The sequence below is a fragment of the Zeugodacus cucurbitae genome, chromosome 5 (assembly GCF_028554725.1).
Source record: "Zeugodacus cucurbitae isolate PBARC_wt_2022May chromosome 5, idZeuCucr1.2, whole genome shotgun sequence".
Taxonomy (NCBI): Eukaryota; Metazoa; Arthropoda; class Insecta; order Diptera; family Tephritidae; genus Zeugodacus; species Zeugodacus cucurbitae.
Window position 1 is genome coordinate 17,926,347 of NC_071670.1, and position 26,964 is coordinate 17,953,310.

The 26,964-nt window shown below is 33.9% G+C and overlaps 1 protein-coding gene across 7 annotated transcripts in view; it reads left to right on the forward strand.

The window, feature by feature from the left end:
* The window catches only part of LOC105218090 (MAP kinase-activating death domain protein), a 76,452-nt gene that overhangs the window by 10,326 nt on the left and 39,162 nt on the right, over positions 1–26,964 (forward strand). For all 7 annotated transcript variants that reach the window (XM_029043951.2, XM_029043953.2, XM_054230647.1 and 4 more), the window contains exon 2: positions 23,132–23,381. In XM_029043951.2, the coding sequence (XP_028899784.2) occupies positions 23,259–23,381 (123 nt within the window). In that variant the 5' untranslated portion in view covers positions 23,132–23,258. The remainder of the gene's footprint in view (positions 1–23,131; positions 23,382–26,964) is intronic.

Genomic DNA, 26,964 nt, shown 5'->3' on the forward strand with positions numbered 1-26,964 from the left:
GTTATGTGAACAAAACTATGATACTCTGTGCAAAAGGTTGCGAGAGTATACAAATTTTGAAAAATAAAGGAGTTATGGGTTGCCTTGGGAGGTGCCAAAAAAAAAGTTCCCCAACTGCTGGCATGATTCCGGCCGAATGAGTAACTGAAACACAAAAATTTAAAAAGGTTATTAAAGTTGAATATATTCCCTATACAATGACCTACGATTATTGAAAGATATCAAACATGAACAAAATGGCGCAGTTCTGAAAAAAAAATTTCGATTTTTAGGTAAAAAATGATCGTTTTTTAAATGCCAAATGGACAATTTTCAACAAATCAAAAAGATCGTAGGTCATTGTATAATAAATATATTCAAGAACATTCAGTTTAAATTTGAAGTTGATCGGTCAATATCTCGTTGAGTTATGATGTCAGTAATTTTGTGAAAAGTCGTTTCAAGAAAAACGCGTTTAAAGTTTCGACTATAGCGGCTAATACATGTGAACGATTGCTCTTTAGAACGCTGCCTTTCATAAACTATTCAAGATACGACCTTGCCTTTCACAGGATATTTTTGAAATTATAAACTTTCGAATAAGCAAAAAATAAAGAATCAATTTTTTGAAAATGTCACACCGGTATTCCCCTTAAAGGAAAATAGCTATATTGCTAATTGCAGATTCGCTTTGAGAAAACGCGAATAACTTATTTGTTCTATCAACATATATCTTATAATAATAATTTATTTAGTTTTGAATAGTAATTAAATCAGTAAACAACTTCATATTTACATATGAATTGAGTTGTTTACCTATTTTGTGATGTTATTAGTGTTGGTTTTTATTTTGTTATTATACTAATTTACTAAATAATGTTGTTGATGAAAGAATCGGCATCGGCATTGGCCAAAATTTTGGTATCGGTCGGACACTAGTACAAATGTTCTACAATTAAGACCGATAAGGCTTATTTAATATCCTCCATAAAAGTTAATTTTTTCCAAAAATTTAAATCTTTTCCCATATGACTATGAGCGAAACTCACTTTTCGACTATATCGTTTTACAATACAAATCTTTAATTTAGACGTCTCCGCACTAGTCATGACATGTTTAAAGCCTATTATGTGTTCAGTTTGACCATTATTACCCGTGGGGATTTAAAGGGATCAGCTTTACTATATGTAACAATTATTTAACAATCTACGCAGATTGTTTTGTGAGGTGTCGCTTTTGATTTAATATTTTTGATGACATTGCACCCTTTTTTTTTAACAATTTTAACTTAATTTGTTCCTTTTTGTATAAGTTCCAAATAATTTTTATTTTTTAACACCATAGTATCTTTATACTCTTGCAATATGTATATACAGAGGTAGTCAAAATTATTTACACATCGCACGTTTTTTTACAAGTTTCACACAAAAAGCTTTCGCTTGTTGTTGTTGTTGTCGCAGGCTAACGAAATGCTATGTTGTTGTAAGCCTTGATCTATTCCTGAGCGAATGAAGTCGGTTTGGCAAGAATAGTTAGAAATATGGCTGAGAAATAAGCAAATGAACTGAATACTCGCAGTAGTCAAAAGTATTTACACACACTTTTTTTGCGTCAAAAGTATTTACACATGGCGATTTAGCGTTTATCCTTGGATTTGGTTTAAGCAAGAGTAGTAATTGGATTCTATTGCATTCATAACAACCTAACTCGGCCTTAAAATATAAAAAATGGTAAATAAATTGCAGAAAACAAAGGAATTATCGATTATAACTAGATCGGAGACTGTTACTAAGTTTAAGACTCGGTTTCGGCTTCGGAGTTAGTTAAAATTTAGGAACTGTCATACGAAATCTCACAATTAGTCCTGATAATATTGCAGCAGCATCGAATCAGCATATTGTATGAATAGTCAATGATGCTACACTGTTAAGGACATTTAAAAATAGTAACATAAATACCATCGTTGTGCATAAAGTTGACCACTTCCGAAACCAAAAAAGCTTTATTTCTGAAACCAAAAAATCGATATGCCTCTTATTTGCCTTAAAATGCATCCTAAAGCCTGTCTTTGGCAGATAAGGCTGAATTTTTCCAGAGCTTCTTTAATAAGCGCTTTATGCATTTACCACGTGAGAAGACTAATAATGCAGTATAGGTGCTAAACAGAGTCGGTGGTGACATTATGATTTTTTGGGGTTTGTTTTCCTTACTTAAGTTCTGCAGATTTGGTACTAACTTAGGGACCCTAAATCACCCGGATATATCAGAATTCACATGACCATGTCATTGTAGTGGTTAGTCGGCCTTTTCCAACTATTGACTACATTTTACAACAGGACAATGCTCCATTTCATAAAGGATCTTTACCTACAGAAGTTTTAAATGAAGCAAATCAAGTTGACCTCCGCACAGCCCTCACCAAAACTTTAGGGAAAATGTTTGTTATTTCATTGAATATCAGAGGACAATTGATATAATAACCGAAAACGCCGAAATTACCGACATTTGGTCTAAATTAACTGTTAACTTAGCGCACAATTGTGTTGAATCAATTCGGACCATAAAGCAGGCTGTTATTGATGCCAAAGGCGGTGTAACCAATTATGAATTTATCGCCTTAGAATACTAACTTAGACTAAACATTAAAATTAAAAAAAAATATCATTAAATAAGAACAGATTAATAGAGTTCAAGTTGTGTGTAAATACTTTTGACGCAAAAAAATGTGTGTAAATACTTTTGACTACTTCGAGTCTTCAGTGCTTGTTTCTCCGCCATATTTCTAGCAATTCTAGCCAAACTGACTTCATTCGCTCAGGAATGGATCAAAGTTTACAACAACATAGCATTTTGTTAGCCTGCGACAACAGCAACAACAAGCTAAAGCTTTTTGTGTGAAACTTGTAAAAAACCGTCCGATGACTACCTTTTGACTACCTCTGTATATACGAATATTATCAGGTTGCTTTCGGAGATGGGCGAAATCGAACCACCGCCACGCCCACAAAATGGCGAAAACTGAAAACATACAAAGTGCCATAACTATGCCATAAATAAAGTTATAAAAGTACAAAGCATCGCACTAGAAAGGGGACCTCGAATTTTACTGCTAATTTTTTATAGAAAATATCGGTAAATCTGTCGGATATTCTAAATTAATTCAAAGGAGATATGCTCCATCTAATAGTGTGCGTCTGTGCCAAAAATGTAAAGAATCAGGCTAATATTTGCTCTAGCCACCATATATCTCATATTCTGATTTTCAAAATATCGGTTAGTATAAGAGATATCTTAGCAAAATGAAGTAAACGTAAAATCTGGCATATAATGTAGATTGCAATCAAAAATAGTTGAAATCGGACCAGGAATTACCCCAGTCCCCATATTCTCTATGTAATTAATTTTTGTTTTCTAGTGGACTTATTCCGAACATGTGGGTCAACTTGTGTCTTCTCTTCATAAAATAAAAGAAATAAATAGCGAGAGTATTAAATGTTCGGTTACACTCAACTTAGCCCTTCCTTACTAGTTTTATTATAATTTTATTAAAAATTGTTACAATATTAACTATTAAATACAAGTTCCCAACAGATATTAATTATTTGTTAGACCAAATGCAACTGATGATTGCAAAGCTGAACAGTACAAAATACAAATATCTAAGAGGAAATGATAACGGTGTTTTGGGTATACATTTAAAGAAGTGAAGATTGATCCACTAACAAAAAATTTAAATATCGCTCTGGAAGCAAGCCAATTCTTACCCATAGCTATATGTACATATCGCTCATTTACATGAATAGTGTCACAACTCAAAAAAATCCATTTTTCATGAGAGTGGTTTAAAGTTTTCAATTGTCTCCTATTTAGCCAATATAGAAATATGCCATTAGTGTATTGAAAAAACTAGTGGCAAGTAATATATTTAATAAAATGGTGAGCATATGCGTACTGAAAAGAGTGTACTGAAGCTTTGCCGTAAGCATAAACGTGATCGCTTTTGAATTATGTCGTTATTTGTGAAAAATATAAATCAATTTCGCTGCCATAAGTTAAATGGTCGTTATTGTTGAAAAAAGCTACATGAAAAATATAATTCCCTTTTCACAAATATCGTTCTAACACAAAATATGTCGATATTTCGTAAAAAAAATTATAACTAATTCTGGCACAACTGTGTCGTTATTGTGGTTAAAAACTAATGCAACACAAAAAATTTAAGAACGGCACATTCTTATATATAAATAAACCGTGATTATTTTCCTACGCTTCGGAATGAAATTTTTATACAATATGAAAATTGCATACTCAACTCAAAAATCGCGTTTTTTGAGTTATGATACTATTCAAGTAAATGAGCCATATACTATATACACATAAGGTAAAAGTTCAAAACCAGCTCAGTCACTTTGTGCTGTACAAATTCAATTTTCACAGTTTTAATGAATGGGGTAAAAAAACCGATACAACTTTTGCTCTTGTAATTTTAAGCCGATTAATGGTTTGCAGATTACGTGCATATTAAATAACTATTACTTTGCGTAATTTGATTCGGATTAAAACTTGTATAGGCATACATGCATAATTAATAAACTTTTTTTTGGAAAAGTGAAAATTGAGTTTGAAAGAGTTTGCGTACTTTGACAAATCATAAAGGATAATATGGTTTCGCTATCATATTTGCATATGAATATTTGTCTACTCTGCTATAACTGTACTCGTAAAAAATAAAAAAATGTACACTTCTGTGTAGTCAAAGTCATTTATAAAACAGAGAGTCAAGCTTCACCTTGTGGAAGCAGTCGTTCATCAATTAAGTACTAACATATTTGGCGCTCTCTTGTCACACAAATTACATTGGTACTTTAAACCAATAAAGTCATCGAGTTTATATCAATACAAAAAATATTTGGATACTTCATTAAAGTAGTAATAACCGCTTACTAAACCAACAAAGTCATCGAATTTTCATTAATACAATATATATATACATCGCTGATTATACCAGTGTATTTGTACAATATAAAATAAATTCAAGGTTAGCTTTAACATCCAGGAATAAATAAATATCCCGAATAAATTCCAAATTCTGTGGAAGTACAGAAAAAAACTTGATGAATTCTTGTCAAAGCTTTCGTGTGGAAATTTAGCTGACGTTGCATTCGATAGCTTAAGCTTATTCTAAAGTCAAAAATCAACTTTGGAATAATATCGCAGTTTTTGAAATAAAAAAAATTATGTTTGATTATCACAACAGAAAGCTGTTCGTGAGAGCTTATAGAGTGTTACATAGAGTCATATAGATATGAGGAGTGTCCTTTTAAAAGGGGATATCTACATCTTAAGTTTTTCACAAAATAAGAAAAGGTTCTAAGGGAAATATTTACAGGCCTACTGGAAAAAGTATTTGTGTATAGGAACTATTTCATTATATTGTTCTAACTACACAATTTTATCAAAATGATCAGGATGACGAGAGTTTGTCCGTCCTAGTAAGCGATAATTTGAAAAAAAAGTAATAATTTATGTTCTTTACTTATCAGAACCCTAAATTGATTGGGAGTAACCAGATTGTTAAGAGAAATTCGTAAATTATTTTTTTTTTACAAATAGTAAATTTCCAAACACAAAAAATATAAATATATACATACAGATATTAAAATAGTCAGGATGACGAGACATCTGTTCGTGCAGGCGATAACTTGAGTAAAAAGATAAGAGTTTAGTGAAAAGAGAAATATTATTATAAAATATAACTTAATGCAAGTTGCATATAATAATATTCGAATAACAATAGTCGTCGACCATTCGATTAACCGCTCATTATCGACTATTCGGTTAACCGTTCGTTGTCGACTATTCGAATAGTGCAAGTTCATTAATTTTCTTATTTTGATTGAAAAAAGTAAAACATTAAAACTAACGAAAAACTTACTTCAAAATACAAAAAATAACAATGATTTCAAGGGACCCATTAAGTAATGACAAAATAGTTTTTAACCATTTCGACTTGGCGAATGTATTAAATCAGTATTTTTCATAAAACGTATATTTTGATATAAGAAAGTTAAAAGGTTAACATTTGTTGGTTGGAAGCAGCTTCTACGTGGTGTCACAATGTTTCCAGCAATGGAAAAGGTCCTCTCTGATTCTGATAAAGTGGCTGGAATGCGGAAACTTTAAAAATCAAAACAAATTTCATTTATTCGTATAGTGACAGTATAACTATTCGAATAACCGCTGTACGAACGGTTACAAACCGGATATTAGAATAATCGGTTTTCAGGTTAATCGAATAATTTTAAGAGCCCTAGTCTCTGGTACCATAAGAGGGTTGGTATTGCAGTAAGCGAAATCCGATCATTGTCACACCCCCAAAATGTTGTTAACCGAAAAGCTATAAAGTGTTATAACTGAGCAGTAATTAAAACTATTAATCTCTGAATGGTAGAGAAGAACTACAATCAGGTTGGTATAAAAAAACGAAAATGGGCGTAGCGTTGCTGACTTATGGGTCACAAACTGTAGCTCAAGAACTCCTCGACCAATTTTAATAGAATTCGGTACATACAATTTTCTTGACATTCTGATGTTGTTGGTAAAAAATTAATTAAATTGGTTAACAACCACGCCTACTTCCTATATAACACAATTTTAATTTCCATTTAATTCGTTATCTTTAGGATATACATATAAATCGAGAACCGAAGAAGATATCAGAATAAAACTTTACACTAACTAACACTGCAATGGAGGTAAATATGAAAGAAGATTTTCATATTTATTAATTTCCAAAACAAAGAAATTCTTGTCAGTTATTTGACAGCGTTACTCCTCTTTAGTTTCAGACAAAATGAAATTATTATTTTTGACATGCCTTCTCATCCAACCAAGTGACAGAAACACAACAATATGCTTGGTCTTTTGAGACAAGAATAAACGCACTTAAATATTTATTGTTTAACTTAAGTATTAAATATTGTGTTTGTATGTATTTACGTAATTGCTACAGCGAATAAATATATATTTATTATATACAAAGGTATGATTTAAGTGCTTATATAAATACACATAATTTCAATAGACCACGTACATGTTCATAACGCTATTGTGTGCTCGAGTTGAAATAGACGCACATTAGGGGTGTGCTATTTTTTTGGAAATTAAAACAAATGCATTTAAATATAAAAGAAATATATAAAATTTAATAGTTAAAAAGCTAAATAAAAATAGTTAAAAGTGGTGAAATTATTTAATTTTTTATTAAGTAATTAATTAAGAAAATTTTCTTCGAAAACTTATCTGATTAAAAAATACAAAACATTTATAAAATAGTTTTTATAGATTTTTATTTGCCTTTAAAAAGCAAAAAAATATAGTTTACTTGTGTTATTGAATTTTCGTCCTGCAATTTCATAAGTAATTACTTCTAAGCATTAAATATCTAGATTCAATTCAATCTCGCTACATAAAGACCCACCCTAATGCAGCTATAAATAACACAATAAAGTTACGGCTTATGTATTATATTATTATGAAGTGCACGTAGTAATCTTATCCTACATTTTCACTATACGCACGAACAACGGCCAATGAATATTGAAAGAGGTAACTAACGGAGTGTGCCAGGATAGTAGTATGATAGGTTAAAAATAAACTACATTATTTATTACGCGCTTATTGAAGCGTATACACAGCACAGCACACAGCACGACCGCTAGTGAAGCGAAAGTGAAAGGGATAAAAGCGGAGGGCGCTGAATATGAGCAGCTGCCCATTGTGAACAATAAAAGTTGCTCATACGCAGTGTACGCCAGCGTTTGTAGTACTTACAGATGCTGCATTGCACATTGTTCCATTACGAAAAGTTTTGATTGAGCAATTGTATTAAAACTGTTCGTACATTTGTGTGAGTTTGTTATGTAACGCAATATTTATGGCAAAAGTTTTATATAAAGGGAATAGAAGATAAATTAGCGTAAGTTTAAAGTGTGTATAAATAATATTTTTCAAACTGTTTAATCAACTTTAAATTGCTGAAACAAAAATTTTCATCGACCGCTAAAATTATAAAAAAGACTTACGTAATTAAAAAAAAAAATTTTATTTCATACTTTGAATTAATTCCTATACCTTGATATTGACCCACCAATAATAAAAAAAAACACAAAAAAATACTTTCACTCATTATAAATACACTTTCATATTACTTTGTGCTTGTAATCAGTGCAGCAGGTTCATCGAGGCTCCATGTAAATGTTTGTAAAAAATTTACAATGAGTTGCTAAACCAAGCAGAATATGCTCCGCACGACCTTGACACGGATGTAAGACTGCTCATCACAGCATCAGCACAGCAAAAAATATTCATTAACGCGCCATCAGCAGTAACATATGCAAAATAAGAGCACACACAATATATTTGCCCCACACGTGCGCCACAAAGTATTTTTTCAACTTTGCGCTTACTTTCCTTAATCCCTGCAACTGCATATGCTCAGCAGTAGGTGCTTACAGTAAAATATTTACATATAATACCTTTTTATTTACTCTTACATTTCTTCTTCAGCAACATAAATTATAATAAATATTGGTTGTGATATATAGACGAAAGCGCATAAGTCGAGAATGCACTAAACAGTATTTGTATTAAATAAATTGCTCTTCGAATTTAAATGTAATACGTCAGCAATAAAGCTGGCTTTAGTTTCAATAAACTGATTTTTAAGCAATAAAAATGTATATATCTAAAATTATGCGAACAAATAATACCCAAAAATATTGTTTTTTTTTTGAGTTAGGTTCTTTTTCCTTCTTCACACAGCAGCAATAATTTGAAATCAGTATGGCAGTATCATACTTGTAAAGGCAAGATTAAGTATAGAATATAGATCTATGCATTTGACTTTTGATAAATACATGCTAATAGGAGGAGATATTTTCTCTAGAGTTATTTGAGAAAAGTTAAACTTGATCGGTTGATCCACGTAGAGGTACTTTTTTTAATAGCCTTTTTTTTGAAAAATCCCGCGTGTGTCGTGCCAAGCTGTTATGATATTTATACTCTCGCAACAAAAGTTGCTAAGAGAGTATTATAGTTTTGTTCACATAACGGTTGTTTGTAAGTCATAAAACTAAACGAGTTAGATATAGGGTTATATATATGAAAATGATCAGGATGACGAGACGAGTTGAAATTCGGATGTCTGTCTGTCCGTCCGTCCGTCTGTCCGTGCAACGGATAACTTGAGTAAAAATTGAGATATCTTAACAAAACTTGGAACGCGTATTCTTGTATATATCTCACAAAACAATAAAGCTATATGAACCAAACTTTCTGCAGTCGGTTCTCCTACGGAGAATCGGATAATAACCACGCCCACCTCCCATCCAAAGGTTAGGTTGAAAATTACTAAAAAGAGTTAACGAAAAACGTCAGAAACACTAAATTTCACAACAATAATAGCAGAAGGAAGCTGCACTGAGATTTTTTTACAAAATGGAAAATGTGCGTGACATCGCCCACTTATGGGTCAAAAACCATATCTCAGGAACTACTCGACCGATTCAAATAAAATTCGGTATATAATATTTTCTTGACTCCCTGATGACACGTGTGGAAAATGGACGAAATTGGTTCACAACCATGACAACTTCCCATATAACTCATTTTTGAATTCCATCTTATTCCTTCACATTATAATATATACATAAGGAACCAATGAAGATAGCGAAATAAAACTTTACACAAATACTGTATATGATCTGTGGTATCACTTGTGAAAAAATTGTCGAAATCGGACTATGACTTTTCAATGCCCCGGATATCGAATATGAAGAACTCAGTGAACCAAGGTAACTTTTCACCGAAAATTTCGATAAATCTCTCAGGTGTCTTAATTTAATTCTGAGGAAATATTTTTCTTCTAATAGTGTGTACCAGAAAAGGTTAAAAGCGGGTCATAACTTCCCTTATATACGAATATACGAGAATACCTAATTATAGGATTTTCCAAAATACGATGAGCTTAATAGCTTATAAATCGTTAATATGTGAAATATATTTATGCCGAATATATGGGTTCTACAAGAGTGTACAGCTGCTGGCGTATGCCGATGATATTGACAGTTGACAGTCATAACTTTGAAGTTGTAGATAATTTTGTATACCTGGGAACCAGTATCAAAAACACCGCAGCGCAGAATCACTCTTGCCAACAGGTGCTACTTTGGACTGAGTAGGCAATTGAACAGTAAAGTCCTCTCTCGACGAACCAAAATCAAACTCTACAAGTCGTTTATCATTCCCGTCCTGCTTTACGGTGCAGATGCTAGGGCGATGTCAACATCAGATGAGACGACACTAGGAGTTTTCGAGAGGAAAATTTTGCGCAAGATTTACGGACCTCAGAACATTGGCAACGGCGAATACCGCAGACGATGGAACGATGAGCTGTACGAGTTATACGACGACATTGACATAGTTCAGAGAATAAAAAGACAGCGGCTACGCTGGCTAGGTCATGTTGTCCGAATGGACGAAAACCCTCCAGCTCTGAAAGTGTTCGATGCAGTACCCGCCGGAGGAAGCCGAGAAAGAGGAAGGCCTCCACTCCGTTGGAGGGACCAGGTGTAGAGCGATCGAGAGGAGAGTCGCACTCTCATCGATTCGACTATAACCGGCTAAACGGTTGAACACCAATCACATACATACATACATATGGGTCAAATTGTAAGTTTTCTTAATAAAAATATAGCAATAAATTGCGAGAGTATAAAATTTTAGGTTGCACCCGAACTTAGCCTTTCCTTACTTGTTTTGTTCAATATTGTTTGGCATTTCATCATGGAAAGACCTACGCCTGAACATCGTTTACAAATTGTTCAACTTTATTGCGGAAATTCACGTTCTGTAAATAATGTGTTTCGCGCGCTTCGCTCAAGTTATGGTCAACATAATCGGCCTACAAAGCGTACTATTCGTAAAACCATCACCCATCTTTAGACCCAGCATTCATTATTGGATAATATTCGACCAAATAGACACAGTGAAAGAAATATAGCAGTCGTAGCTGAGAGTGTACAAGAAGATTGTGGAGAGTCGATTCGGCGCCATTCGCAGCAACTCGGACTGACATACGGAACGACTTGGCGCATTTTACGTCGAGATATTATATTGAAAGCGTACATAATATAGCTTGTGCTACTACTAGAAGATCCGACGTTTTAGACCAAAATTCTGTTCACCGATGAAGCTCATTACTGGCTCAATGGGTATGTCAACAAGCAAAAATACCGCTTTTGGGAAGAAGAGCAACCTGAAGAGTTTCAAGAGCTGTCATTTTATCCAGAAAAAAAAACAACGGTTTGGTGTGGTTTGTAGCCCTGTGGAATCATCGGTCCATATCAAAAAGGCTGGCGCTACTTCCTATATATCTCATGAATCAATGTGTTTATTGAGAGGATACTTCGGTGACCAGATAATATAAGGTGTTGGGCCGGTCGATTGGTCACCAAGATCGTGTGATATCACACCGTTACACTTTTTCCTGTAGGGATATGTAAAGTTTAACATCTGTGCGGACAATCCCGCTTCGATTTAGGCCTTGGAGAAAAGCATCACCAGTCAAAATACTCGAACGAGTCATCGAAAATTGGACTCAACGGATTGACCATATGAGACGTAGCCGCGGCCAACATTTAAGAGAGATAATCTTAAAATAATAAGAAATAATAAAATACATTCCCCATTAAATTTTAATTATCTGTGTTTTTTTCATTTAAAAAAGTAGGGGACCTCGAAATTAATCACCCTTTAATATGAGTCATACTTCTCAACATACCTTATGGAGATTGAAGAAATAAAAGAAGAGATTCTACATAGATTGTCATAATCGAATTGGATAAAAATGCTCTTGTCAAACCGACGATTACATTCCATGTGAATATTGTGGCTATGCTATTATTCGATTTGTAGTAAGCGATTAATCCATTCCAGTTACTCTCTGTATTTAATTCCACTAAACAAAATCCATAAAAAGGGAGATCCCACAATCTGCGCCAATTACCGTGGGATCCTAAATATCGCATATAAGGTTCTATCGAGCGTACTGTGTGAAAGACTAAAGCCCACCGTCAACGAACTGATTGGACCTTATCAGTGTGGCTTTAGACCTGGAAAATCGACAACTGACCAGATATTCACCATGCGCCAAATCTTGGAGAAGACCCGTGAAAAGAGGATCGACACACACCACCTTTTTGTCGATTTTAAAGCTGCTTTCGACAGCACGAAAAGGAGTTGCCTTTACGCCGCGATGTCTGAATTTGGTATCCCCGCAAAACTAATACGGCTGTGTAAATTGACGTTGAGCAACACCAAAAGCTCCGTCATGATTGGGAAGGACCTCTCCGAGCTGTTCGATACCAAACGAGGTTTCAGACAAGGTGACTCACTATCGTGCGACTTCTTTAACCTGATGCTGGAAAAAATTATAAGAGCTGCAGAGTTAAATCGAGAAGGTACAATCTTCTACAAGAGTGTACAGCTCCTGGCGTACGCCGGTGATATTGATATCATCGGAAGCAACAACCGCGCCGTTTGTTCTGCTTTTACCCGCATGGATAAGGAGGCGAAGCGAATGGGTCTGGAGGTGAATGAGGACAAGACGAAATATCTCCTGTCATCAAACAAACAGTCGGGGCATTCGCGTCTTGGCTCCCACGTCACTGTTGACAGTCATAACTTCGAGGTCGTAGATAATTTCGTATACCTGGGAACCAGCATCAACAACACGAACAATGTCAGCCTCGAAATCCAGCGCAGAATAACTCTTGCCAACAGGTGCTACTTTGGACTGAGTAGGCAATTGAACAGCAAAGTCCTCTCTCGACGAACCAAAATCAAGCTCTACAAGTCGCTTATCATTCCCGTCCTGCTTTACGGTGCAGAAGCTTGGACGATGTCAACATCAGATGAGACGACACTGGGAGTTTTCGAGAGGAAAATTTTGCGTAAGATTTGTAGTCCTCAGAACATTGGCAACGGCGAATACCGCAGACGATGGAACGATGAGCTGTACGAGTTATACGACGACATTGACATAGTTCAGCGAATAAAAAGACAGCGGCTACGCTGGCTAGGTCATGTTGTCAGAATGGACGAAAACACTCCAGCCCTGAAAGTGTTCGATGCAGTACCCGCCGGAGGAAGCCGAGGAAGGGGAAGGCCTCCACTCCGTTGGAGGGACCAGGTGGAGAGCGACCTGGTTACACTTGGGATCTCCAACTGGCGCCGAACTGCGAAGGAGAGAGAGAGGTGGCGCACTATCGTGGATTCGGCTATAACCGGCTAAACGGTTGCAACGCCAATCACATACATACAAATAAATGAATTTTTACATTTTTTTAATGGAACTACATTGGACAAACCATTAGTATCCGTATTAGACTACTTTTTGAAGGATTAAATCTATACCAGAAATCTATACTGACAATATACTTGGAGTAATAAGTCCCGCTTTCCTTTTTTAGAATTCCATTTCTAATAAAAGTACTCATAATCTAAAGAAACATTTACACTTATTAGTTTTGGATATTATACACTAGCATATATTTTTCTGCAAAAGTACATTTTCAATTATTAATAATTAATTCAACTTAGTTTTGTTCGCCCACACAACTTTAGTTCCCTTTCTCAATTGAATGAAAAGTAATTCAATTTTATTTATGACTCTTTCTACATTATACTGACCATTCATAATTGTATTTATTAGTGCGTGACTAGATGAGTATGGGGAAAATATTTATAGATGTGTTTGTTAGTGTTGTACAACTTAATGTCTTTTATAAGTATATATATGCATACATACATATATACATACGTAAGTAGAAATGAAATTATTACTTATATTTGTAAATAATATTATCACGTTTGTATAAATATAATAGCAGATCTGGCATGCATTGTACTGTCTCAATTTAATTATATGCTGTGTCAGACAATGAAGAATGGTGGGCGAAAATTTCTATTTTAGTGCAACAAAAAAATTGAAATAGAAAAGTATTAAGTTGTTATATATTTGTATCTTTTTATTTGTGTTTAACTTCAAGTTAATTTTTCTTTTACGAAATTTTCAAATTTACTTTTTTGTTCTCAATAAAGTACAAAAATATTTCAAAATCCAAAACTACAGAATTAGTCTGATAGACTTTCTAAACAGTTTTAATATGCTCTAATATGCTTAAATCGAAATTTCATCGAAAAAGAATGAAAATTATTAATTAAAGAACTTTGCTGGAGAATCTATTCTGAGCAGTATTGAGTAAATAGGTTTTAAACCTACTATAGAACGATGGTTAAAAGCCTCTTGATCTCTAGAAAAATAGAAACGGAATGAAACGATGCTAGTATGATCAAGGAGGTCGCCAAATCCACCAAGAAAATATAATATGCGAATGACATAGACATCTGTGTTTGAAAATTGTTTACACATTCCGATATTCCTATTGATATTCACGTCAAGTGCTGACATCTCAACGGATGACTACACCTGATAGACTACGTAACGGATAGACTACGTACATCTGGCATCGCTAAGAACTAAAACTGGTTTATACGTGGCATTATTTATTATATGTATATATAATCCACTGCAAGCCATTAAATCGAAGAAAAAAATAAGTACATATATGTATATTAGAATTTACATGCACATTTATATATATTTTTTACATTTAAAAAGTTAAAATACTTTCGGACAATTAAATAGTATCTCTTTGGATCACGTATTCCCAGCGAGTGCGAGTAGCGTTCACACCACCGCGTACTCCAGAATTAACAACGCCTCCTAGGAGTACTCGACGTCCTCTTGTATCTTGACCTTGCACCTTCCCGGCCAAAAACACGAAAACCAACAACAAAAGTAGAGCTTGCAATCTCATTTTCATTAGCGCGAGTATTAGATTATGTCGTTACTTGCACAAGCTAACGAGTGTCGACTTCTGATTAAATTTGAATGCTGCTGAGTAGTTTTATACGCGAGATTTTCTCGTGAAAAGAAAATAAATTTTCTGAACTAAATTTTGACAGTTAAATGACAATTAATTTAATGATTAATTCTATTCAAATAGTTTTTGTGTTAATTAATTAAATTATATCAGGTGTTTAAAATAAAGGGAATTTCATAAGCAATACCTAATCAATAAAGTAGGGAACTTTATTTTAATAAATTAACAAATTAGTGCAATGTATTGGTGGTGGTTAATCTAGCAACACTTATTGTGTAATTGCGTATGCTCATTTTAAATGCAAATGAACTGGGGATTAGATGTAATTCACTTTCAACTGTATTTTATAAAAAAAAAACGTGTCGTGCAGTCCCTTTAAATCAGTACCAAGAATAATGTGGAAATTATTAGTTTTTAATGTAAAATGAGTATTTACATACGCGATATATTCAACACACACTACTTTTAAAACCTAATATTAGGTATATGCAAGCTAGTTGAAGTAATTACCCGATTTCAAAAAATTTTGAAGCGATTCTCATTATTATAAGGGAAGTAATCCCTCTGGCTTTCTATATAATATAAATTGGAATATAGGTCCTGTGGTCCTAATGTTCGGTATTTGGGGTTTTGAAAAGTTAAAGTCCATTTTCAAAATTTTTTGATGAGCGATGCCACACTTTTAAAATGTTCTGATATCTTCAATGGTTCTTGATATAGGGTAGACCTTCCTTAACTGAAAATTCTAAAAATCGAAGTTCTCAATAACTTCCATAATTCGAAGTTCTCCATAACTCGAACTTTACGACAAGTTTAAAGGAATCCCTATATTGCATAAATCATGTAACAAATGCATAGATACAGATGTCAAGAGCTAAAGAATAGCAACATGTAGTAAACAAAATTACAAACTACTTGTTTAGCGTATATATGTACACAAAACGTGCGAAGTAAATAAATAAAAATGTGTATAAATCAATATTTTATAGCTTTTTGAAAAACTGTATGTTTTAGTGAAAAGTTCTATAACTCAAAGTCTCTCCAAATCGAATTTAACATATTATTATAATTAGTTTCTGAAAAAAGAATTTGTCCGCCAAGTTTGTTTGATATCGCCATAACAGTTTGCGATATAATATATAATCAACTTATTAGTTGGGGCCCACAAGCACATTCCTAAAAAAATCATAAAATATGTCCTTTTACACTATGATTCCCCTACTAACTTTTAACTACTTTTATGGCTTTATGTTTTCCTTCTTTTTGGCACTTTATATCTTATTACTGCACTCCATTTTGTGGGCGAATATTAACATAGTGGTAAGGAATGCGTGTTCTAAGTTTCATGCATATATCTCTATTTATATTCAAGTTATTGCTTGCACAGACAGATTCTTCGATGCAATTTTTTTATATTTTTTTTATTCAAAGATCTAACTAAGACCCTTCATAGTATCTTGCTTATAAACTTGACCGAAAAGTTCCATGCACCATTAAATATAGATATAAAGGATTATATTCCCATTTTTGTCTCTCTAAAGCGGTATAAAGCCTATTGGCATATGGGAAATTATTGATTATTATTAAATACAAATTTCTGTAAAAACCCAACCATTGGTATATGGAACCTTGACAAATTATGGTCCTAATTCGAAAAATTTTTAGGTGAGCACTGCTACACCTGCAATGCAGTATTTGTTAAAAGTTTTTGTTGACCTTTTCCAAGCTATAAGATTAGTATGCCAAGAATGTGTTATGCCTTAATTTGGTTAAAATTGGTCGAATAGTTGATGAGTTATAAAATTCTGACTTTTGATCCATGACTCGTAATCCATCGTAACATAAATAAAGTTTATAATCAGCCCTTACGTCAGTTATCGAAAAAGAACATAAACATATTTTATAATTTAAATGTATGCCACGTTTATTATTTCACATTTTAAAAAGTAAAACATTTTCGGGCAATTCAATTGGCCAGTATTCTTTCGGAAGTGGCACTTAGTTCCAGCGACTGCCTGAAGCGCCCAAGCCGCCACGTAATCCAGCATTAAGACCGCCTCCTAATATTATACGACGTCCTCTTGATGTACGGCCATTGCCTCCATTGCCGCCATTATCACCATTTTCTTGACCTTGCACCTGTCCGGCCAAAAACACGAAAACCAACAATAAGAGTAGAGCTTGTAATTTCATTTTTATTAGTGCGAGTATTAGATTATGCCGTTACTTTCACAACTTAGCGTGTTTCGACTACTGATACAATTTGAATGCTGCAGAGCTGTTTTATACACGAGATTTCCAATTGCAGTTTCTAAATTAAATTGTCATAACTGAGGTGTCACGATTTGATACCATTAAACGGTATTTAATTTATTGGTTAATTATATTCAAATATGTTTTACTCCGAACGAATTATACGGCATGATTAATGTGAAGTGTCATTATTATAACCAATATGAATTGTCATAAATATAATTTTGCGAGCACTTCGTGATTGTTATCAATTAAAAAATTATTTAGTAATTAATAAATTCAAATGAGATTGCGATTATGGCATTTTACTTAGTTTTAGTTTTATGTCAAAGCCTTTAAAATAACCCTGATTAACACAGTTTTGACTCTTATTTGAAAGCTCGTATCAAACTTTGAATATACTAGGACTACTAAACAATGATATGTGGATAAAAAAAATGACACCACAGGTTTTCTTGTGACATAAAATCATATATTTTCTAAAAATGTACAAACTTCAGCTACATTAGAGAAATTATTGCTTAATATAGAAGAAATGCTTAACATTTCATGAGTATTGGCTTCTGGAGATATTTTTAAGTCTTCAACAATAATCTGCTGGCGTTCTATTTTTCTTAATAGCGCTTCTCCATTAAGGAATGATGGAACCCCTCATTTTGTTCGTCACTCACAGCACCCAAATTTGTCGGAAAGAACTCCAGACGAGAGCATATGTGTTTTTAAGAACATATTACAACCCAAAGCTTTATATGACATTAGAAGCTCATTTGAAATTGTTCGATTTATGGATTTAACTTTGGTCAAAGTTCACAACACATTTCCAGTCGAGTTTTGTCTGATCAATCAGTTTTTCTTCTAAGCTCTTATAATTTATCAGTTGCCGTATGTATGTATTTGTGGACCTACAAATATTAACTTTATAACTTTAATTCTTTCCTCGCTAAGTCTTGAATCATGATTTTCTGAGCTATTTGGAGGCTTTGGCATGGGTAGTTCGGCACTCTGTAGGATGGGTCTGTTGGTCGAATACAAATTTTAATACTGGGTAGTGTACTGAGACATGGTTTTTTATATTTTGTTTTTTTTCTAACAAGAATAACAATTACTTATATCTTTGCTCTAATCATATGGCTTATGTCTGGGTTCTTGAGTAGCCCAACCTAAAAGCAGTCTACCACACGTTACACAACCGAGGATATATTTTGATCCCTCTCAGAAAATTTCAAATAGTCTAAATAGCGGTCAATTTTGAAAGTTCAATTTTGAAAGTTAATTCTCCACACACAGAACAAAGATTGTCGGGGTCGTTAGAATACTAAAAGTAGAACCTCCTATTATGAAACGCAACTTTTTTTGATACACTTGAGACATCGAATATCACAACTTTAGATGTTATGCTGCTCAATCAGACATTCGATTGGTTCTAAATTATAGTATATTCCTTTTTTGTTAAAATGTCAACAGTAAAAGTTCTATATAAGTTGTGATAGTTTCAAAGGCGTTATCAAAACTGTCAAGTCTCCCCATTCGATATTAAACTATTCTGCCTTAAACGGCCATGCTTCAATAATTAGTTGAGTTGTCTGAAATTGAACTTTCTACTTCAAATACTCAATTGCCAACCTCTTGTTTCGAATATGCCTCAATCAGTGATTAAAGTATTGAACTCAGTAATTACGCGCACATTTGCCATTACCAAGTCAATTATTTTGTGTTTTCGCCAATCAATCAGTCATTAAAGCGTTATCGGCAAACTTTCATCACACTCATTAGGAAAATGGTCGACAGCATGTGGCGCTCGGTATCGATAACAACGAACTTTATTCAACTTAAATGGTGAACAACATGTGCTGGCGCAATTCAAGCCAAACCAAAGCTACGTCCACCCACGACAAGTTGAATGCCCTTTAAACATTTACACAACTTCGCGCTGTTACTTCAAAAGGCACAAAGCAGCGCACTCCACCACCAACGCAACGGCAGCGTTGCATGTTGGCGCTAGTACGTGGCATAAGCGGATATGCCGCGGCTCAACCCACAAAACTTGGCGTACCACGCACCGAATGCGAGACTGCTGCATGTCAAACAGCACGTGCTTCCTGTAAGCGTCTACAACTACACCCACACACACAAGCGAGAATCTAAAGAAAGAACTACAGCATGCATAATATGCATTCTTTAATTCGTCGCGAAAGTGTCTGACTGGCAGCGAGTCTGTGTGGCGCTGTGGCTTGTAGGAGTATTCATGTGCGGTGGTGGTGAGGTTGCGTATACGCCATGTGCGGTGCAAACACATGTAAATTTTCCTTTCATTCACTCTTGCCTTACTTCATTTTTAGATTGCATTGTTATCGTTTATCTCTGCAGCCACATTTCCATAATCCATTTGCATAGCCAAGTATGTGTGTATTTGGTTGTGTGAGTATATTAGTAGTAGTATTCAAGTGCAGTCGTCATAAGTGTCATTTATTACGCTGCGGTTAGACTGATAGACAAGTGTACTCATATGCATACATACTTAGCTCAAATTGAGAATCATAAAAGCATTTCTTTTGAATATGTTTTAATAAATTAGTTTAAATAAGAAAGTATATATTCAAATCTCTATTAAAATTTAAGAAGAATTGGATTTGTTAAAGGAATGGCTATGAGGCATGTGAGAAGCAAGACTCAAACCATTACGGGCAAATTATTGTTATATTATATTCATTTAGATATCTAAACTAAACGTTATCTAAACGTTATAGGCCACCCAGTTAACCCAGCTAATATAATTTACATTCAATACTGTTGAAAGTGCAGAATATGTCAGGTTATGTTTGGTATGAACGTCGTGATATCCGTTGCACTTGACGCCTCATTCACCTTATCTCATCTGATTCGTGAACAGTTGAATCAACGATTCTTTGTGATGCCAAAAGCTTCTTGATAATACTGTTTTCAAATTAAACTATTTCCGTTGTGTTAGGTTAGATTATGTTAATGTGCTGATTCAATGGATCGCACTAAACAGCTAAAATCGTCAGTCCTTTGTGATGCCGCGAACTCCTAAATATGGATACCGCAGGTCTTCAAGCTCCGACAAAGCGCTTTGTGCCTGTTACGAATTTGTTAAGGCGGGTAATATCCAAAGAGCAAGGTCTCTCGCCAAAACCAGTGCTACCGAGGTGTGTCAGCCACAGTCAAGCAAAAGATGGACAGTAAAGGAGAAAGTGTCCAGATATTGGTATCTCACGTCTTCCTCCATGCAACATCGGTAACTTTTCCTGCATTCTGAAGGATGTTTTGTCTCATGGTATGCGAGCACATTGGACAGTGTCCAGTAAGGACCCCTACCATTGCGGCGAGTTGAACTTTGCTGAGAGCAAGTAGTTCAGTGGATCTTCTACGGACCACTCTGGGTAAAAATGATCACAAAGGTGCTGGTGTTTAACCACTGCCTCGCTCGTGCGAGATCCACTGATCCAGTGACACAACGCAGGAGAACTATTGAGCATCAATTCGTTCCCAATCTGCTGATAGTGAGGTTAAACACCTGTTGACCAACTTTGAGCGCACAGAGCTTAAGACAAGTGTTGCCGCTCTGCTATCAGAGTGACTACATACCTCTCTGAATGAGGCCGCACTTCGGAGCAGTATGTCCGTTATTAAGAGTATTATTTAATATCAGAAATTTGTAGAAGATCTTAGTATAAAGTGTCGGTAATTTTTGGGCTTGTATGTGTATATTCATTGTTCGTCAGTTGGGTAGTCTTTATTCCGTATGTCTTATGCACAGGAAGTATCCATTTTCTTATAGCAATGACATATATTTATTACGAGTTTCTTTTTGATCGTTTTCTTAGATTGCGTTTGATCGTTACTAAATCGGAATAACACACAAAAAAATAATGTCAAACTCCAAAAATAACGTTAGATAGTACCTGAAAAAATGATTTATGTTAAATTGAAAATTAAGTTAATATGAGCTCAACTTGCACAAAAAAGGAGAGTGAAAAGCGAAAGTCGAGTTTAATAGCTCACATCAAATACAAACCAAACTCCAGTCAGCTAACACTCACATACTTTTGTACATTCTTAGCCGTCTTTATTGACAAAACATATTTCCCCAAGGTAAAGCGAATATTTTTTTATTTGCCCATACACTTGCATACAAAAGTATAACGCCATGCTCTGGAAACCATTATAACGCAAAAATCCACAGTACATTTAAAAAAATTTATGATGTTGTTCACCTGTGCCAGCGAACGTGCCGTAATCCACCTGCTCACGGATCTCTGCGTGCAACCAGACAAAGAGTCAACAAACTTCGTTAATTGAATGCCATACAGGACACGCGAGCATACACAAGGACACACGGTGTGTGAACAACTGTGTCAACGTGAACTGAGTTAGTGTTATTGTTATTGTTTTGAAAATCGTCAATTTGCCACAACAATCAAGGCATTTTCATTTTACTAACACCCAGAAGCTGTAATATAAATCTCTTATTTATGCGCTAAAGGCGATACATTAAAAGTAACTACGAGCTAAATTTTATAATGGTACATTAATTTTGGGAATTGATTTCAATTTTTTGCAATAAAGTTTACACAAAAAAGTTCATTAAATAAGTTGAGAGAAGCAACGGTAAAGATTTTAAAGATTTTTAATACAATTTGTTTTTAGAGAATTCAATACAGTATTTGAGTTTATAATCGCACTTTACAAAGCTTAATATTTGATTTACTTTGTTGTAATTTGAACAAAATTCAATTCCAACGGAGCATTTTTTCGAAACTTCATAAAGCACGCAAACTTTCCATAAGATCTTGGGGTATTAATCTTGATACAATGTGATTTTTAATTTGCATATAGATCTTCCGCAAAAATTTTCACTATTCAATGGGGTTCTCCAAGTCTTAAATAATTATAGATTTTATAGATCAGTTTTTTCTCTCATTAAAGTTTAAGGTTTAAGACCGTCGTTTTACAAGCGTACGAGAAAGCCTAGAAACAGCCAAAGTCTATCCCAAAAGTCAAGCGTGGGAAGTGTTCCGACGATTGAAAGAAGCGCTGCCATGTGTGCTTAATATCAAATGGACACTACTTTAAAGGGGACAATATTAATGTACACGAATGACTACTTATTTGTATAAAAAAAAACGAAAATTCTCCACATTCTTGTACTTTTGGAAATGGCGAGGAAATAATATATATATAATACTTAATTCAAAAAATTCTCCACATTCTTGTACTTTTGGAAATGGCGAGGAAATAATATATATATAATACTTAATTCAGAATAAAGTTTATTAATCATGGACATTTGTTTCCTAAACTCGCGATTTAGCTCATATCTATTTTATAGATATATATTATATTAAGAAATGAGTTTGTCAAATAACCAGCCAGATCATGTGATTTTTAATCGTTAGACTACTTTTGTAAGCTATTTGAAGTCAATGGTCTAAAACGTAGTCTTTGTTCAGATAAATCAACTATGACTGATCTATTTGAAACCAACATGTAATGTATAAGATTCGGTCGGCTTTTTCTGGGGAAATTCATTATAAATTTGACGGCGAGGGTTTCTTTGTAACACGTGACGTATATTCTGAATAAACTCTAACTATTCTAACTATAAAATTTGCGAACAAATAACTGCAGTTTAAAACATTGCCATTTTCAATGGTTCCATAGCTCAAATAATCTACAGGCACCTAATAATGTTAATAGGTTTAAAGAAAATATTTCTCTACAAAGTTGTTGTACTGTTGACTTGGATTTCAGGCTCATGGTTCTGAGGAGATCAGACCATTTAAGATAAATCTTTTGATATATTTAGAAATATATTTAGTATTATATTGTATATACAAACTATTTATAAAGTATTTTAATTTCTCTTGCAGTCACACTTAAGGCAACAAAAAGATATCAACTTCAGTCCACACAACCTGTGCAGTCTCCTCTATTGCCTGTGTTTAAGCCAGAGCAACAATTGCAAGAAGACAATAAATTTAGGTAAAAACGTGTAAAATGGCTGAGCAACAAAAACTATCGCTTTGCCCACGTCTGGTAGACTACATGGCGATTGTGGGTGCACGCACTACTCCGCCCATGCCAAAAGGATTGACTGGCAATAAAACGCCACCTGTGCAGGTGAGTCAAAGGGTATTAAATTTCAATGTTTGTGTTTTGCCAGACTTGAAAAAAGATATATATGTATATTTACATGATAATAAAAAAACAAGTAAGTAAGGGCTAAGTTCGGATGTAACCGAACATTTTATACTCTCGCAATTTATTGAAGAAATTTTATTTACATAACACACAAATTTACCCATAAATTAGGCATAAAATTTAATAGAATAACGAAAATCGTCATATATAGATATGAGGACTGAGGTATGTCCTGAACCGATTTCATTCATTTTCACCAGCAAGGTGCACTATATCCAAGACTATACGCTCAATTAATTTTGCTAAGATATCTCACATATTTACCAATACATATATGCGGAATAAAGCTCACCGTATTTTTGAAAAACCTATAATTAGGTATATGAGAGCTAGGAGATGTTATGACCCGATTTTAATAATTTTCGGAACAGAACACTATTAGAAGAAAACAATTTCCTCTGAACTACATTAAATTATCTGGCTTTCCATATTTTCGGTTAAAATTTATCCTTAGGCGGTGAGTTCAACATGTTCGATATCTGGGGCCTTGAAAAGTTATAGTCCGTTTTCGACAATTTTTTCACAAGTGAAGCCAGAGATGATCTGCACTATTTGTGTAAAGTTTTATTCCGCTATCTTCATTGGTTCCTACAAGTTTTATTTAATAATACATTATCCGATTCAATTAGTGTCACTTCAGGGGTTCCACAGGGTAGTCATCTTGGCCCGATTCTGTTCTTGTTGTTCATCAATGATATACTTTCTATAATTAAGTTTTCAAACATTTTATTATATGCGGATGATGTAGAACTTTTTAATTCATATACTTCTCATAACGAAAGGACTGAGTTGCAATCGGATTTAAATAATTTAGTTACTTGGTGTCACAAAAATGATATGCCACTGAATCTTAAAAAATGTAAAACGATGTGCTTTTCCCGTATAACTGTTGATTTTCTCCCTATGTAATAAATAACTTCAGTTTAGAGCAAGTTTTTAGCTTTGTTGATTTAGGAGTTACTATGGACCCCAAACTAAATTTTAATTCTCATGTAAATTCAATTGTCTTAAAAGCTAAAGGGGCTCTTAGCTTTGTTAAACGTTGATCTAAAGAATTTAGTGATCCGTATATTACTAAAATTCTTTTTACAACATTGGTAAGACCTAAATTGGAGTATGGTTCTGTGGTATGGAATCCTAGCTATCAATCCCATTCTGATAAGCTTGAGTCCGTTCAAAAACAATTTTTACTTTTTGCTTTAGGCCACTTACATTGGGATTCAAGTTTGAATCTTCCCCCGTTCTTTAAAACTTATAAATCTTCCCACACTCACTAGTCGCAGAGAAATGCTAGGTATAATATTCCTAGTAAAACTTCTGAATGGTTTAGTTTGTAGTTCATTCCTATTGTCTGATATTAAGTTTAATATCCCATTACGTTCAACTAGGCAGTTTAGTCCATTACTTCTAAAATCTTCTAGAACAAATTTTGAGTTAAACGAACCATTCCGCCGAATATGTCAGGAATTTAATTCTCATTCCAGCACATTTGATCCATCTGACTCAACATTTAGCATCAAAAAAACTATTTTGTCTTCTCTTAATAAGTAATAATTTAAATTTTTAACTTTTTGTTTTTATAAATTTTTAAATCTCAGCTGTTGAAATGTTTCTTTCTGTAGTTGAGCAGTTTGAGAACTGAACGCTTAAAAATCTCTTGCCTTGCCAGACTCGGCAAATTCCGCTCATATACGGACTGCGCCCCAAGCGTCGGTTTGGCGGGAGGAGGGTAATCGTTTGGGTTTATTATTATTATTATTAAAAAACACTTCGAAACATTCGACTGAGTATTTTCTTTAAAAAAATTAACTAAAATCGCCTAATTTTTCATGGGTTACACTGGGTTACCCCTTAAGGATAAATATTGGCATTAAGGCCAATATTCGAAAATAGTAGGTCTAGTAAAAAGTATCCGTTATTCTCAAAGAGATGACTTTTGTCATTTATATCTCACATTGTTAAATAGTGATAGTGACTCAATATAAACTTCGGAAGCTTGTTTGGGAGCTTCTTTTCCTTGCACCTTATTATAGTCCAGGCCAGCACCAAGTGATTATTACGTGACCCTGTCTAATAGTGATTTTATGACATTATCTTCAAAATCTCAACAACTTTAAACAAAACTGTACATATTTGACATAAATCGAATGTTTTTAGCAGTGCTAAATAAAACCTTTCATTAATGCAAAATTGTTGCATTTCTTTATACTAGACTTAAATTATCACCATGATTAATTGTTAGTTTAGTCAAATGTGATTCACTGTATTTTATATGGTAAACAGAAGAATTCAAATTTAATGCTCTAAAGAAATCAAAAATGAAAAAAAAATTATTTTAGTATAATCCGAAAGAAGTAGAAAGAATCGGCTAAGAATCGTCCAAATATGGCCGATGCCGATGCTTAATTTTGTGGCCGATAGTGACCGATGCCGATACCAAGGCCGATTAATCGGTCGGTCTCTATAGTCATTATCCGATTTCAACTATTTTCATGCTGTGTACGTAAGAGAACCGACTGCAGAAAGTTTGGTTTATATAGCTTTATTGGTGCAAAAAAATTACACGCAAATATGCCCCTTCCTAGTGCCATCCTTTATTCCAAATTTTACTTTTATAACTTCATTTATGGCTTAGTTATGACACTTTATGTGTTTTTGGTTTTCGCCATTTTGTGGGCGTGGCAATGTCAATTGACTAAACTAACAATTTCGAAAGCAACCATCTCAAGCTCCCAAGGAATATTTGTGCCAAGTTTCGTCAAGATATCTTAATTTTACTCAAGTTACATCTTGCACAGACGGACAGACAGACAGACGAACAGACATCCGGATTTCAAATCTAATCGTCACCCTGATCACTTTGGTATATATGACTCTATATCTCACTCTTTTAGTTTTAGGTGTTACAAACAACTATTATGTGAAAAAAACTGTAATACTCTCTTAGCAACTTTTGTTGCGAGAGTATAATAATGCATTGATTATAAATGGTCAAATGATGGGTTAGATAAGTTTTAAGCGGTTCATAATTTTTTATGGCACGATTTCTCGAGTTAGAAAAACACACCGTGGTGTGGCAATCGATTAAAGTTCTTTATTAGATCTTTTTAAAAAGAAAGAAAATATGTAGGACCCTCTATCTATAATATAAATGTTTTAAAGATTTAATTTGCCCATCTAGTCTATTTAATGGTCCACTAAATATACTCCTTGTTCTTCATGTTTCTTTTTATACATATTTCTTTATTTTAAAAGAACAGTTATAAACCTAAAAGTGATATGAAGGACATTCACAAATGATGCAAATGGATGTATATTTTTGAGAAAATATACCACCAAACCAAGTCCATTGAGCTCTAAAATTCCGTTCATTAGAATTTATTAATAATATAATAGTTAGACTTACAACACTGAGGACATTCAAACCTCAAATGATAATATTCCATTTTTGATAAAGAATTATGATAGATTTCAATGCTTTAAACTCAAGCATTAAGACTCG